The sequence below is a fragment of the Hemiscyllium ocellatum genome, chromosome 9 (genome assembly GCF_020745735.1).
Source record: "Hemiscyllium ocellatum isolate sHemOce1 chromosome 9, sHemOce1.pat.X.cur, whole genome shotgun sequence".
NCBI classification, from domain to species: domain Eukaryota; kingdom Metazoa; phylum Chordata; class Chondrichthyes; order Orectolobiformes; family Hemiscylliidae; genus Hemiscyllium; species Hemiscyllium ocellatum.
In genome coordinates, this window is record NC_083409.1 from 50,057,111 (window position 1) to 50,074,731 (window position 17,621).

At 44.8% G+C, this 17,621-nt stretch overlaps 1 protein-coding gene across 1 annotated transcript in view; it reads left to right on the forward strand.

Annotated features, from left to right (window-relative positions):
* Positions 1 to 1,072: 1,072 nt before the first annotated feature.
* Positions 1,073 to 17,621, forward strand: part of LOC132818504 (podocin-like) — a 48,769-nt gene continuing 32,220 nt past the window's right edge. The window contains exon 1 of the mRNA XM_060829564.1: positions 1,073 to 1,403. Coding sequence (XP_060685547.1) covers positions 1,073 to 1,403 — 331 coding nt within the window. The remainder of the gene's footprint in view (positions 1,404 to 17,621) is intronic.

The following is a 17,621-nucleotide window of genomic DNA, read 5'->3' on the forward strand; positions in this document are numbered from 1 at the left end:
TATAGCCCCTTCCTGCACTCCCTACCCTCTCCCTCACTTTTGATGATATGCATTGCACTAAATGAGCTTTGCATGTAAGTAACTAATTGGCTACACGGGTGATTTACTGGTGGCAGTAAATAGCTAAAATGAAAATGAACAAAAAGAAAGTCTCAGTGATTTGCTGATGGGGAAAATAAAACCCATTTGGTTATGCATGATAGCACTTCCAGATATATGAAAATAGGCAGATCCAGGAATGGGTTTGCAAAACTGTCTGTACTAAATTGGACTAGCCTAGGTATGCCATGAATAGTGGCTATATTTTGGTGTTCAACAATTTACAATGTTCCTTTCCAGTTGGGTTTCCTGATTGGGATTAGTGAAGATAGCCTCGATGGGGAATGATTGTGTGTTTGCAAGATGCTAACCAAGTTGCCTTGGCAGATGGCTGTGTGATATATCTCTATGACAATGACTCCCAGAGCATTTCAAAATGCAGGGAACAGAAAAATGAACACCTTTCCATAACTGTTGGAACAGCTCACAAATGAAGGATCTTCGGGTGCACACAGGTCAGCTGACATCAGATATTGAAGTTGGCATCTTTTAGTGTTATACCTTCATCCACAAAGCCAGTTGGCAGCCATTGAGTGGTTTTGAATGCTGCAGCACTGGCTCAAACCCAAAAAGCCCTGACGCGCGGGCATAAAGACATTATTTAGCAATCTGGTGCAATATACTTTGTTACATCATTCGCATACTCCAGTCCATTCCTGTATAATTTAGTAACACTGTAAACTGTCCATGATCATTTTGGTCATCTAACACTGTAGCAGTGAACACCCACTATCTTGGGAGGGTGAATTTAATTAAATTTAGGCAGTCAATCACTCCCTTTTACGTAAGCAAAATATTTAGAAAAACGCTAACCTGGGTCTTTGGTTAATAAAATATGACCCTTGGCATTTTACCAAATCAGGGAGGAGAGCCAAGTGTCTTTGAAAGATGCAAAGACCATAAGTATAAAATTAGCAAAATCAACCTGAATTTGCAGAGAGGCTAAGCTTTCACCAGTGGATCTGTAGGAATAATGGAAAGGAACTCCCGGGTTCGATCCCATTCCTCAACAACATCACAAATAAGACAACATGATTTTTCCACTGCCGAAAAGATTATAAAAGCAAAAGATATGAAAAGCAAAACCTTCAGCATGAACAAGTGCAAAACTATGCAAATGAGAAGTACGATGAAGCAGGATTCAAAGAGGAAAAAAAAGAGAAATGAGAGAGCCCTGTCAGAAAGCTCCTTCAGTGCTGATGGTAAGGTGACAAGCTCCACCGTGGTGGACGTGGACAATGTAGTCAGCTCAGATGAGAGTGAGGAGCAGATTGCCCTGATTGAAACTGAAGCAGGAGAGGAAGGTAAGAATTGGTTGTGGGAAATGGAAAAGGAGAGGCTGCAACTGGGGAGAGCAATGGCCTGCACTTAAATACAAAGATAAACAATTCTTAGTTCGGAATCAGGTTTTCTGTTGTTCCAATTCCCCATGCTTACCTTTTCAGGTTTTTTCAATCCTTTTCACTACAAATCCATAAATCATTTATATCAGATTGAAATCAAGAATGGTGAACAAATTTTAAAATAAATGCAGATGTTTTCAAAACATACAATTGCAAACTTTGAAGATCTACCATTTTTGATATTGTTCAATTGCTGAAAAGAGCATCTTCTGGTTAAAATGCAGTTCTTAAAAAAAGTATGCATTCTAACTAACTACTCTTCCCGACGCCCGGTAAGCCTGTACTGTCACCGTCCTTGGAAATCTTTTCTCTTCAAGTATGTGTGTAATTTCCTGAGGGGCTGCACTGAAGGTCCTCATGAATTCTCCTGTTGCTGGGTAGAACAGTGAAGAGATATATGCTCATTTCTGTCAGCTGAAGGAATAGACTGTCATCCTGTTAGTGCTAGTTATGATGATAGGCCAGCTGAGGAATTCCTAAAAGCTAAGGATGCCACTCCTTTAGCACATAGATCTGCGCAATTTACAAAAATCTCTGGCTACAATGGTAGTCAAGCTGTTAACTTTACATTAGGTTTTAATTGATGAGAATGCTTAAACATATAATGTCTCCTGTCCGACATACAGGGTGTCCCTGATTTACAAATGTAGACTTACGAATGCTTGTACTTACAAATGTGATTATGCAGGGGTGTAATTTTAAAGTTCTGACATATGAACATTTCTTGTGTTTAAGAATAGCTACTCCCAGTGCCATGAGCTAGTGAGGTCAGGAATAGGAGGGTGGAGCAGATGAATGCATGCCTAAGAGCTGGTGTATGGGAGAAGGATTCACATTTTTGGATCATTGGAATCTCTTTTGGGGTAGAAGTAACCTGTACAAGAAAGACAGATTGCACCTAAATTGAAAGGGGACTAATATACTGGCAGGGAAATTTGTATAGCTCCTTGGGAGGATTTAAATTAGTAAGGTGGGGGAGGGGGGGATGCAGGGGGAGCAGGGTGGGACCTAGGGAGATAGTGAGGAAAGAGGTCAATCTGAGACTGGTACAGTTGAGAACAGAAGCAAGTCAAACAGTCAGGGCAGGCAGGGACAAGATAGGACTAATAAATTAAACAGCATTTATTTCAATACAAGGGGCCTAACTGGGAAGGCAGATGAACTCAGGGCATAGTTAGGAACATGGGACTGGGATATCATAGCAATTACAGAAACGAGGCTCAGGGATGGGCAGGACTGGCAGCTTAATGTTCCAGGATACAAATGGTACAGGAAGGATAGAAAGGGAGGCAAGAGAGGAGGGGGAGTGGCATTTTTGATAAGGGATAGCATTACAGCTGTGCTGAGGGAGAATGTTACTGGAAATATATCCAGGGAAGTTATTTGGGTGGAATGGATAAATAACAAAGGGATGACCACCTTATTGGGATTGTATTGTAGACCCCCTAATAGTCAGAGGGAAATTGAGAAACAAACTTGTAAGGAGATCTCAGCTATCTGTAAGAATAATAGGGTAGTTATGGTAGGGGATTTTAACTTTCCAAACATAGACTGGGACTGCCATAGTGTTAAGGGTTTAGATGGAGAGGAATTTGTTAAGTGTGTACAAGAAAATTTTCTGATTCAGTATGTGGATGTACCTACTAGAGAAGGTGCAAAACTTGACCTACTCTTGGGAAATAAGGCAGAGCAGGTGACTGAGGTGTCAGTGGGGGAGCACTTTGGGACCAGCGACCATAATTTTATTAGATTTAAAATAATGATGAAAAAGGATAGGCCAGACCTAAAATGTTGAAGTTCTAAATTGGAAAAAAGCCAATTTTGACAGTATTATGCAAGAACTTTTGAAAGCTGATTGGGGCAGATGTTCACAGGTAAAGGGATGGCTGGAAACTGGGAAGCCTTCAGAAATGAGACAACAAGAATCCAGAGAAAGTATATTCCTGTCAGGGTGAAAGGGATGGCTGGTAGGTATAGGGAATGCTGGATGACTAAAGAAATTGAGGGTTTGGTTAAGAAAAAGAAGGAAGCATATGTCAGGTATAGACAGGATAGATCGAGTGAATCCTTAGAAGAGTATAAAGAAAGTAGGAGTATATTTAAGAGGGAAATCAGGAGGGTAAAAAGGGGACATGAGATAGCTTTGGCAAATAGAATTAAGGAGACTCCTTACAAAAACATTAAGGACAAAAGGCCAGTTAGGGAGAGAATAGGGCCCCTCAAAGATCAGCAAGGCGGCCTTTGTGTGGAGCCGCAGAAAATGGGGGAGATACTAAATTAGTATTTTGCATCAGTATTTACTGTGGAAAAGTATATGGAAGGTATAGACTGTAGGGGCCTGTAGACTGCTGTTACAGAAGAGAAAGTGCTGGATGTCTTGAAACGCATAAAGGTGGATAAATCCCCAGGACCTGATTAGGTGTACCCTAGAACTCTGTAGGAAGCTAGAGAAGTGATTACTGGGCCTCTTGCTGAGATATTTGTATCATCAATAGTCACAGGTGAGGTGTCGGAAGACTGGAGGTTGGCAAACGTGGTGCCACTGTTTAAGAAGGGCAGTAAAGACAAGCCATGGAATTATAGACCGGTGAGCCTGATCTCAGTGTTGGGCAAGTTGTTGGAGGGAATCCTGAGGGACAGGATGTACATGTATTTGGAAAGGCAAGGACTGATTTGGGATAATCAACATGGCTTTGTGCGTGGGACATCATGTCTCATAAACTTGATTGAGTTTTTTGAAGGAGTAACAAAGATAATTGATGAGGGCAGAGCGGTAGATATGATCTATATGGACTTCAGTAAGGCATTCGACAAGGTTCCCCGTGGAAGACTGATTAGCAAGGTTAGATCTCACGGAATACAGGGAGAACTAGCCATTTGGATACAGAACTGGCTGAAAGATAGAAGACAGAGGGTGGTGGTGGAAGGTTGCTTTTCAGACTGGAGGCCTGTGACCAGTGGAGTGCCACAAGGATCGGTGCTGGGTCCTCTACTTTTTGTCATTTACATAAATGACTTGGATGCGAGCATAAGAGGTACAGTTAATAAGTTTGCAGATGACATCAAAATTGGAGGTGTAGTGGACAGCGAAGAGGGTTACCTCAGATTACAACAGGATCTTGACCAGATGGGCCAATGGGCTGAGAAGTGGCAGATGGAGTTTAATTCAGATAAATGTGAGGTGCTGCATTTTGGGAAAGCAAATCTTAGCAGGACTTATACACTTAATGGTAATATCCTAGGGAAGGTTGCTGAACAAAGAGACCTTGGAGTGCAGGTTCATAGCTCCTTGAAAGTGGAGTCGCAGGTAGATAGGATAGTGAAGAAGGCATTTGGTATGCTTTCCTTTATTGGTCAAGAGTATTGAGTGCAGGAGTTGGGAGGTCAAGTTGTGGCTGTACAGGACATTGGTTAGGCCACTTTTGTAATATTACGTGCAATTCTGATCTCCTTCCTATCGAAAAGATGTTGTGAAACTTGAAAAGGTTCAGAAAAGATTTACAAGGATGTTGCCAGGGTTGGAGGATTTGAGTTATAGGGAAAGGCTGAACAGGCTGGGGCTGTTTTCCCTGGAGCGTTGGAAGCTGAGCGGTGACTTTATAGAGGTTTACAAAATTATAAGGGGCATGGATTGGGTAAACGGACAAAGTCTTTTCCCTGGGATCGGGGAGTCCAGAACTAGAGGGCAGAGGTTTAGGGTGAGAGGGGGAAAATATAAAAGAGACCTAAGAGGCAATGTTTTCACACAGAGGGTGGTACCTGTGTGGAATGAGCTGCCAGAAGAAGTGGTGGAGACTGGTACAATTGCAACATTTAAAAACATTTAAAAGGCATCTGGATGGGTATATGAATAGGAAGGGTTTGGAACGATATGGGCCCGGTGCTGGCAGGTGAGACTAGATTGGGTTGGAATATCTGGTCGGCATGGACTGGTTGGACTGAAAGGTCTGTTTCTGTGCTGTACATCTCGATAACTCTATGACTCTACATCATCCTGCATTATGTTCTGAGTTGCATACAAATTGACTTGCAAACAACTCCAGAACAGAGCCCGGTGCAACCTGCTTTTCCACTATTTTATAATTACTTCCAGACAAAATTAGTTATAGGTTTAGAATTCTGCCTTTACCGAGGATCGACTTGTAGTATTTGTTATAAGGACTATGGGTTGCCTGTCATATTAACTACCTAGATCACCCCAATAGCACCTTTCTTGTCCCATTCTACCATCTCACTGTACCTGGAAGAATTTGCCATTCACCAGACTTCCCAGAGTAGACAGGCATCCTTGACATTAACACCTTCGTGAAACTCTGGCTGAAAACCCAGCCCACTATTGCAACATCATCATACCAATGTAACAGTAAAGCTGGACTAAACACAGGTTGCTCAGAGTATATAGCTGGCATGGTGCATGCTTCTTGGTACATGCAGCTCCACTCTCTTGCCCCAGTTGCTGACTAGTCACCAGGCACTAAGTTTACCTGTCCTTAGCCACAGTGATGATCACTGCTGATAATCTCTCCCTCCCATAGGCTTCCACACCCTCCCATTCAGTACTCCTCTTACAGCTTGACATTCCCCTGTCATTGGCCCAGTCCCTACCTCAACACATACTTGACCTTGTCTTGAATGACCCCAGTTCCTATCAGCGCAGACCACTACTTTGCCATTCAACCCTTATCCTCCTCTCCACCACTTAGTGTACTGACCCTCAGGACTGACTGCTCTCAACTCCATGACTGACTCTGACAGACAGCCCCAGGAAAAGCTTGACCAGACTCTGGCCGTGATTGACAGTAGGTGATCCTGCTGACTGTTTGTAATGGCCCTACAGCATGGAACACTTACCACACCCCGGACTGTAGGCAGATATTTGCCTGGAATGATCACACCAAGCAAGCAACTGACCAGGACCCAGGACTATGTGCAGACACCACCCTCGATAGATGGTAAAACATAAAAACACAGGAATTAAGAGCAGGAGTATGGAATTCAGCCCTTTGAGCCCACTCCGTCATTTAACATGATCAACCTTGATCTTACCCAGGTCGCAACTCCATTTTCCAACTGGCTCGCCCTAGCCCTTTACCCCACATTTCATCAGAAATATATCTATTTCTTTCTTGAATCTGTTGGTTGATTCTGCGTACACTGCACTCTGAGTAAGTTTCACAGATTCACAACTCTCTGAGAGAAGTCGTTTCTCATCATCTCAGTCTGAGGTTGAACCTTTGTTGTATTTTAGCTAAGCATCAATTTCACTGAGTTTGACAGAGGATTTCTCTCCACGAAATACAGCAAGACTACTCGCCATATCGTCCCAAACTCACTTCATTCACTACCAACCTGTCCCCATGGTGATGCTGTCACATGGTGCTAGCTTAACTGTACCACTGGCTGTACCTGGAAATACTCACCACTATCAGGATGTCCTGAAATAGACCAGTGTCTTTCCTATCCATGCTATTTTTAAAAGGCACCATACACCCACATTAACAGTCAGTACAGAGCTGCCTGCAAGGTCAATGGCATTTGTCCTGGGTGTGGCAGAGAAGGGGAAACAGTATAGTTTCAGCCATCTTGAGCAATGCTGCAACTTCTCCACCACCCTGCCACCACCCTGCTACCTCGCACCCTCCCTCCATCTCACACCCTCCCCCCAACTCACAACACCCCCACACCCAAACCCCACCTGATACCCTCCCCCAACTCAGACTTTCCCAACACCTCACACCCACCCCCTACCTCACACCCACCCCCAACCTCACACCCTCCCCATCCCTCACATCCACCTCCTCTACCTCAAACCCACCCCCACCTCACACCCTCCCCATCCCTCACATCCACCCTATCCCTCACCCCCACCCCCACCTCACACCCACCCCCAACCTCACACCCTCCCCATCCTTCACATCCACCCTCTACCGCATCCCCACCCCCACCTCACACCCTCCCCATCCCTCACATCCACCCCATCCCTCACACTCACCCCCCACCTCACACCCACCCCCAACCTCACACCTTCCCCATCCTTCACCCCCACCCCATCCCTCACACTCACCCCCCACCACACATCCACCTCCAACCTCACACCCTCCCCATCCCTCACATCCACTCTCTACCGCATCCCCACCCCCACCTTACACCCTCCCCATCCCTCACACCCACCCCCCACCTCACACCTTCCCTATCTCTCACATCAACCCCCTCCCTCACCCCCACCCCCACCTCACACCCACCCCCAATCTCACACCCTCTCCATCCCTCACACTCACCCCCCACCTCACACCCACCCCCAACCTCACACCTTCCCCATCCTTCACCCTCACCCCCACCTCACACCCTCCCCCAACCTCATACTCTTCCCATCCCTCACATCCACCCTCTCTACCTTACACCCACTCCCACCTCACACCCTCCCCATCCCTCACACCCACCCCCACCTCACACTCACCCCCAACCTCACACCCTCCCCATCCCTCACATCCACCCCGTTTACCTCACGCCCACACACCTCAAACCCTCCCCATCCCTCACATCCACCCCATCCCTCACACCCACCCCAACCTCACACCCTCCACATCTCTCACATCCACCCCATCCCTTACATCCACCCCCCCACCTCACATCCTCCCCCAACCTCACACCCTCCCCATCCCTCACTCCAACCCCCACCTCACACCCTCCCCCAACCTCATACCCTCACATCCACCTCATCCCTCAAACCCTCCCCATTCTTCACACCCTCCCCCACCTCACACCTACCCCTCACCTTTCACCCTCCCCCTCACACGCAAACCCCCCACCTCACACTCTCCCCCACCTGACACCCTCCCGCACCTCACACCCTTCCCCCATCCTCACACCCACCCCCCACCTCACACACCCCCAGCTCACACTCTCCCCCCACCTCACACCCTCCCTCCACCTCACACATCCACCTCACTACCTCTCTCTCCATACCTCACATTCACCCCCTACCTCACAAAACCTCCCCCACCTTACACACCCTCTCTTCCAACTCACCCCCACCCCTACGTCACACCCTCCCCCCACATCACACTCTCCCCATTACCTCACCCCCCCAACCTCACATCCTCTCCCTATGTCACACCAACCCTGCCATCTCACATACCCACCCGCTACCTCACACCCTCTCCATACCTCACACTGTCTCCGATACCTCAGACTTTTTCTACTTGTGCTGCTGCAAACACATTATTCCTTGTTCTCTGCCACTCTCACTGTTGCCTGTAACATCTTCCCTCACTCACTCTCCCTGCCTGTACACCCAATATCATCAACCCTGCCTGCCCTTGATGTTGCCTGTTCACTTATTCAGGATAATCCACCACTTTTTCCTACCTGCACCGGCATCAACTACTGTGCCACTTCCTTTCATTTCACTTGATCCCGTGACTTTTCTCATGACAAGAGGCAGACAGCCAACAATAGGGCAGAAAGAGACAAGGCAGCTGGTGTGTTGCTAGACATTTGATCCCTTACCTCTTGCTAGGAAAGGACCCTAACCTTGACAACCCTAAATGGTTGACGGACTGTGTCAGAGATCCTGGACTGTCTCAGGAATCTCTTACTGAAGGCTGACTCCCTTGCTGTGAATGAAGCTTACTGACGACCATAAGAAGCCTCTATGTCAGTGCTAAACATCAAGGCAAGATAGAAGTAATGTGATATTGATAGCTCAGGCTGAGGCAGCAAAAGGCAAAAAGACAAGGCAGGGCTGTTCTCAGCATCCAGGTAGGACCAAGGGGAATAAATGCTTAAAAGCAAGGGAAGAGGCCTAACCTGCAGCCAAGTCCATGCATGAGCTAGATATCTGTTGCTGCATGGAAAGTGTCCTAACTGCAGCATTACAATGTTAGTTTCCAGTATGTGCCAAAAAGCAGCACTCAACTGCAGTGTAGGTGGACAGAAAAGAAGCCATGAGGGTCCTGAGAGTCTGACAGATATCTGGTACCACCATTCATGGATAGGAGGGTGCAGATGCCCTGGAGAATGCCATGAGATGTTGTTGCTGGGTATCCAAGATGGTGGTTCAGAGGGACAAGTGACAAGTTTGGAAACCTTTGAAATTCCCTAACATGCCTGCAGTTGTCAACATCTATTTCTTTTATTCATTCTTAGAATGTGGGCATCACTGGCTGGACCAGTGTTTATTGCTCATTCCTGTTGCCCTTGAGAAGCTGGTGGTAATCTGCCTTCTTGAACTGCTCTAAGTAAACCCACAATACCATTAGGGAAGGTGTGCAAGATTTTGACCCATGAACACTGAAGGAACGACGATATATTTCCAAGTCAGGATGATATGTGGCTTGGAGATGAACTTATAGCTGGTGCTGTTCCCATGTATCTGCTGCCTTTGTCCTTCTAGATAGCAGTGGTCTTGGGTTTTGAAGGCACTGTTTAAGAAGCCTTGGTGAATTTCTGCAGTACATCCTGTATAAGGTACACCCTCCTGTTACTGACTGTCAGTGGTGGTGGGAGTGGACGTTCATGATTTTAGGGGCAATAAAGTTTGCTGCTTGGTTCTGGATGGTGTGTAGCTTCTTGAATATTGTTGGAGCTGCACCCCATCCAGAGAAGTGAAGAATATTCCACCGCACTGCTGACATGTGTCTTGTAGATGATGGACAGTCTTTGGGGGCTCACAAAGTGAGTTACTTGCCACAGGACTCCTAGCCTCTGACCTGCTGTTGTACCTAATGTATTTAAATGGTGAATCCGTTGAGCTTCTGGTCAATGGTAACCCTCAGGATGTTGGGGGATTCAGTGAAGAAATGTCAAGGGGTGATAGATTCACTCTTGTTGGAGATGGACATTGTATGACATTTGTGTGGTGTGAATGAAAATTGCCATTCTTGACCCAAATCTGCATTTTGTCCAGGAATTACTCAATTTGGACATGATTACTTCAATATCTGAGGAGTCGTGATTGGTGCTGACCATTGTGCAATCATTGATGAACAATGATACCTCTGACCCTATGACAGAGGAAGGTTTCCTTGTGGCAAATAGTGGGATAGGCAGCTGCTTGTTACTGAAGCCAGATTTGTAGTTAGTGAAGCCAACAATAAGTAATAATCCTAGATAATAGGCATCTCACCACTGCCTGCTGGTAGTTTCGTCTTGATGTCTCTGGAAATGCAACAGCTTAATTCCAAAGCATTTCTCCCAGATTTCTTGCCACGGTACACATTCTTCACAGGCCACAGGATTCTGCCCACTGTCTTTGCAATAGGTGCACATATATTTCCACTCTTTGATAAGAATATTTCTTTGTCAACCGTGTATTTACTCCATTTTGTGGGAAGATGATCCTTGAATGGGTTATTGAGTTATGGATGTTAGACAACCAATTATACATGTAATTTGAGTATTATTTCTTCACACGCACCTCTTGATCTCGGATTCGTTCTGAACATATCCCACCCAAATAATTCTGCATACTGCACTCTTTCAGTAGTGATATTAGTGATCCACAACTGCTCTCTATCCACATGCAGCTAACCAGTGGCCTGCATATACATATTAACTCTTTAAGAAAACTTGATTTCCAAACAGCTTTATATTTGAAAATTATTGTAAGTTTTAAGTGAGAATTATTCACAAAACTTCCAACAGGATATTTTACAGGGTGCAGACCAAGTTTTGTTTTGTCAGACGTGCAGCCCGGTATCACTGTTAATCTTGCCTTCTCATGTCCTGTGGTTTCACAAGAACTGTTTTTGAACTTTATTTTCAACAGTTCAGTTGCAGTTTCACATCAAAATTCATGGCCATCTCACACATTTGCCATTGTGTACTCATGCCGTTGTCACTGGCTGATAAGGACGCCTGGAAACTGGCCATTTTGGTAGAGATCTCTGATCTCTGGCAGTCTTTGAACAATTTTGCTGCAGTTCCAGTCCTTTGCAATTTCTGAAGTGGCTATGTCAATAGCTGTTGCTCTGAAATTTTTGCTTGATTCAGGGCTTGAGTTGGCCCACTTAAATCCGTATCTAAACATTGTATTTCTCGTGATGATAATTTTCAAGGATCCATTCTGATACATGTTTCTCAAACTTTCAAGTCAATTTTGGTCCTGGCATCTTCTTCACCACAAACTAATTCTTCCATTCTTGCACCGGTATTGGACGAATACAGAATTTCTTTGTTGTGGCGTTGTTATTGACCAGCTTGCAAATATTACAGCTTTTAACCTGAAAATGGCTTCATACTTCCTTCTTTGTGCCAGGGGACCATTGGTTAGTCATTCACAATGTGTGGTCTGCTACATCCAACTTCTTCACAACATGCCCCATGCAACCTGCTCAATGCTATTTCAATCATTCTTTATATCGAAATGACTTCATTTAATGAGAGGGCTGAAACCACTGGTTTAGATTTAAAAGACTGAAAAGAAACATTTTTGAAGAAAAACTGACTTAACCAATCATGACAAACATGGCCAAATATATGCATAATTTTACCCTACAAATTCTAAACGTTAGAATGAAGTCAGCCTGTCTAGAAGTAGAAAAATCACACAACACCAGGTTATAGTCCAACGGGTTTAATTGGACGCACCAGCTTTCAGAGCACCGTTCCTTCATCAGGTGGTTGTGGAGAACGCAACTATATGTCACAAAAGTTTACAGTGTGATGTAACTAAAATTATACATTGAAAAATACTTTGATTGTTTGTTGAGTCTCTCATGTTAGAATATCATAATAGTTTCACTTCTTTCATATGTAAATCACAAAACTTTTTTTAGAATTTACATTCTCAGGTTAACTGTAGCAATGGTGTCAGCCAGATAATATGGTGGCTCAGTGGTTAGCACTGCTGCCTCACAGCACCAGAGTCCCAGGTTCAATTCCAGCCTCGGGCAACTGTCAGTGTGGAGTTTGCACATTCTCCCTGTGTCTGTGTGGGTTTCCTCTGGGTGCTCTAGTTTCCTCCCATAGTCACAAAGATGTGCAGGTCAGGTGAATTGGCCATGCTAAATTGCCCATAGTGCTAGGTGTGTTAGTCAGAGGGAAATGGGTCTGGGTGGGTTACTCTTTGGAGGGTCAGTGTGGACTTGTTGGGCTAAAGGGCCTGTTTCCACACTATAGGGAATCTAATCATAATACGTTGAAGGTGTTAGCCCCCTGTGTTCCCTGTCTGTGCCATAACGTTTGACTGATTCTAATCTAAAAAGTAAGTTAACAGAGTCTTACATAGATTCATGCAGTTTTTGAGCAAAGTACAATGTAACTCTGCAAGTACAAATTCACCCCACAAACTTATATGTATGTGTGTGCATGTAGGTTTATTTGTGTGTGTGTGTCTGTCTGTCTGTCTGGGGTGGGGGGTTGTGAGTATGAAAGAGAGTGTATATGTGTGTGTATGTGAGTATAGAGTGTCTAAGTCTGTGAGAGGGTGCACGTGTGTGTGCAGGAGTATCTGTGTGTGTGTATAGTGCAATGGTGATCACCTGTAATGTGACATGAACCCAAGGTCCTGGTTGAGGCCCTCCCTATGGGTACGGAACTTAGCTATCAGCCTCTGCTCGGCCACTTTTCACTGCTGCCTGTCCTGAAATCCACCTTGGAGGATGGTCACCCAAAGGTCCGAGGTCGGATGTCCTGGACCACTAAAGTATTCCCCAACTCGGAGGGAACACTCCTGTCTGTTGATTGTTGTGCGGTGCCCATTCATCCGTTGTCGTAGCCTTTGCTCGGTTTCCCAATGTACCATGCCTCTGCGCATCCTTGCCTGCAACGTATAAGGTAGACAGCGTTGGCTGAGTCACATGAGAATCTGCCATGTACTTGGTGTCCTCAGGAGACAGATACGTGCTGCAACCGTTAGGGTACCCCTCATTGTCCAGTACATCCCAGGAGCGGAAAAAACTATGCCATGTTCTTCATGACCTGCAATATATTACCAATGAGGATGAGCACCTCACCAAGACCCTTCCCCACACCTCCACTGCTCACCTTTAAACAACCACCAAACCTCAAACAGATCATTGTTCGTAGCAAGCTGCCCAGTTTTCAGAACAACTCCATACAACCCTGTCACGGTAGGTGCTGCAAGACGTGTCAGAGTGTGGACATGGATACCACCATTACATGTGGGGACACCTCCCACTATGTACATGATAGGTACTCATGTGACTGAGCCAACATTGTCTATCTTATACTTTGCAGGCAAGGACGCCCTGAGGTTCAGTACATTGGGGAAAGCAAGCAAAGGCTACGGCAACGGATGAATGGGCAGCAGCAAAAAGTGGGTGAGCAGAGGCTGATAGCTAAGTTCCATACCCATAGGGAGGGCCTCAACTGGGACCTTGGGTTCATGTCACACTACAGGTGACCACCATTGCACTACACACACACAAACACACACACACATATTAACTCAGATACGCACACAGACACTCTCACACACTCCTACATTCCTGATGAAGGGCTCTGGCCCGAAACGTCGAATTTCCTGTTCCTTGGATGCTGCCTGACCTGCTGTGCTTTAACCAGCAACACATTTTCAGCTCTGATCTCCAGCATCTGCAGACCTCACGTTTTACTCATACACTCCTACAAACACTCACACTCCCACGCTCACACATGCATCCTCTCACAGACTTAGACCACTTTACATTCACACATATACACTCTCTCTCACAGACACTCACAAACCCCCACCCCAGACACACATACACACTCACACATGCACCCTCTCACAGACTTAGACCCCTCTACACTCATACACACACATATACACTCTCTCACAAACACTCACAACCCCCCAACCCAGACACACACACATTCACACATGCACCCTCTCACAGAGACAGACACTCAACACTCACATACACACCCATATACACTCTCTCTCATACTCACAGCCCCCCACCACAGACAGACACACACACAAAAACCCACATGCACACTTATACATATAGGTTTGTGGGGTGAATTTGTACTTGCAGAGTTATATTGTACTTTGCTCAAAAACTGCATGAATCCATGTAAGACTCTGTTAACTCACCTTTTAGATTAGAATCAGTCTAAACGTTATGGCACAGACAGGGAACACAGGGGGCTAACACCAATTGTTACAGTTAACCTGATCATGTAACTTTTAAAAAAACATTTTGTGATTTATACATGAAAGAAGTGAAACTATCATGGTCATTCTAACAAATGAAAGACTCAACAATCAATCAAGGTATTTATCAATGCATAATTTCAGTTACATCACACTGTAAACTTTTGTTATAAATTCTGTGCCTTAGAATTGTGTACTCCACAACCACCTGATGAAGGAGCGGCGCTCCGAAAGCTAGTGCTTCCAACTAAACCTGTTGGACTATAACCTGGTGTTGTGTGATTTTTAACTTTGTACACCCCAGTCCAACACCGGCATCTCCAAATCATGTCGAGAAGTAACCAACTGAAGGTAATCACCTTTGATGAGTGAGAAGATCCCATCTCCTGAACTAATCACAAAACATCCAACAGGATATTCCACAAGGTACAGACTAAGCCATCAGATGGAATCACATTAGACAACGGACTCTGGCTGAGGAGGGAGCTCCCCCAGCCATTATTGCACCAATTCTAAACCACGGACCTTGAATCAACTTATGATGTGTCTGGGTAAATTCTGAGCGAGTACTGGGGAGATCATGTGATCAACTAACCAATCCTCCTTATAAAACTGCTGTCCTCCAGAGAACAGAAGGGAGATTGTAAAGGAGGAGGACTCCAAGTGGCCTACTTTCTCTTGCTTTCTGTCTCCTCCTGTCCTCCAAGCTTGTGGCCTGTCTGTTGATTAGTCACCAGTGATGGCAGCACTTTCACATCAACACAGCAGCTGCCCACTCCAGGAGGACAATAGTGATCTTCTGCCAACACCTTCGAACTGTCCAATACAGAATTCAGAAAACCATCTGTCCATCCAACTCCTGATTCTAGTGGATCTGCCTGAATAGTGAGTTGGAAGTTCGGATCTCGAGTATCACTAAGGAAGAAAGACATATTTTATCCAAGCTTTACAGCTTGCATTCATCAGAATAATTTCCAATAAGTACCAAAGGAAAATAATACTTATACTTAATGAGGAGAGTGCTGATTGATTGGCAAAAGCACTCAAAAACAAGCTGGCTGACTCTGATTGGTCAAGACATTGCCCCGAGAAATGAATAAGAGAAAGGCAGTCACCTATTTCTGTTAAATTGAAACAGCGCAGTGTCGGTACATATTCTGTCGGCCTGTAAAGGAACAGGGCCTTGTCCATTAATAATTGCAGCTTCCAGTCCATGCAAACGGGCCGTGTGGTAAGTCCAACTAACAATGGTCAGGACCTTGCTTGTGTGAACAGCTAAACGGCAATTTGATATGATCCACCAGCCTCTGGGATTTGCGGACATCACCCTGGCATTAAATTTCAAAAGCACATTACTCATTTGTATGATCTGTATGAAACCTCTTTTTGGCTTGATGTTAGCATCCTGTTAGTAACGAAGTCCATTTGTGTTGTTGCTGCATCATAGCAGAGTCAGATAGAACAGCTTCATCTGTTAAAGATAACATACCGTCTGTGACAGGCTGGGCACTCTTCAGACTAAAACTGATAGCCTTAGGTCCATTATTGGCTTTCTGAGGTAACAACATGAAAATGATCTGGTCAAGGTAGCTATTATCCTGTAGGATGGCTTTGGTGTACCTAGTTCAGCATGAAGCCTGTACAGTGAGCAACAGCTTGGACCCTGTTGGCTTGATAAAGCCAATTTTACAGCATGTGGAATAGTAGGAATCCCAACATACAAAACTGACTGGTGAAACATGTCAGGGAACTCTTACATCCTCCATTCTCTACTCAAATTTACCTTTGAAATGGCTTGTCACTTTTGTTGATGTCTTATTTGAGAAATCAATCTTTACTATTGATTCTATAGATGCTTTACTATTGTCTTCCATAAACCAACCTCCAGTAGGTATGAGGCATTTGTATGAAATTGACATAAGTCCATTCTTCTGGATGTTTTCTAAGCTGTTTCAAGTGTAAACTGCTTTTTGGAGAAACGTTTTTGTATCTGTGTTAAGACCCACTTGGAAAAGTGCACTGATTCTCAATCCCACCCCCCCCCCCCCCCCCCCCCCACTACTTCCGGAGTTACTACAAAGATTAGTGATCTGTTCAAAGTATGCAAAGTCTCTGATTTACCTGTCTATTACAATCAACACTGCTGAGTTCCTATACTTAACAGGAACTATTGCTTATTACAAATAAGGGCATTCTAATACAAATAAACAGTTAGGAACTATCAGCATATTAGCTAAACCCCTTTTTATAATCTCTACACGCACGCACACACACAGAAAATCAAAATGCACCAGTTTCAAGAGGGGAGGGAAAAAATTGAGAAACACATTTCAATATCCCCAGCCCACAGGATTCATGGAGATGTTGCTTTTGGCTTGCCAGGAGTTTTTGTGTCAATCTCCTGTCTTCAAGTTCTTTTGCTTCTTCACAGGGTAATTGGTGTATGAACAACAAAGATTCTTCATTTCTGGTTAAAGGCACACCTTACAACAACTGGTGGGAGAAAATAACTGGCTTTTTGCAGGTTTCATGTGCTTTTATTGGAGAGAGAAAGAGAGAGACCCACACAACCTACCCTTGCAGCAGTCTGGAAGTCTCTTTTTGTATCATTCACATTCTCAATCTGCTCAGCTTATCGAACTAGAGTGTTGTCAGCCTGACAATCTCTGTCATCATGACTAGTCACAATTGTACAAACCAAGTGATTTATTAGGTAAATATGGCAGGTCTGGTATTGAGCCATGGAAGCCAGGGTGTTGTTTACCATCAATGACCTCATTCTCACTTGATTCTTTTCTACCTTTTGCTCTATTCTCAACCCTTATATTCTGAGCTGCCCCCTTCAGTATTATCATTGCCCCTACGTTCCACAATTCTACCTCCAATTTCTACAATTAGTTCTCCAACCTTCCTTCCATATCACTGGCTCCTCAAAACCACAACTGAATTTTACTAGACAGTCAACTGGACTGACAATAACACACTCACTTGTGAAACTTAGCTGGAGAGACCCAAAC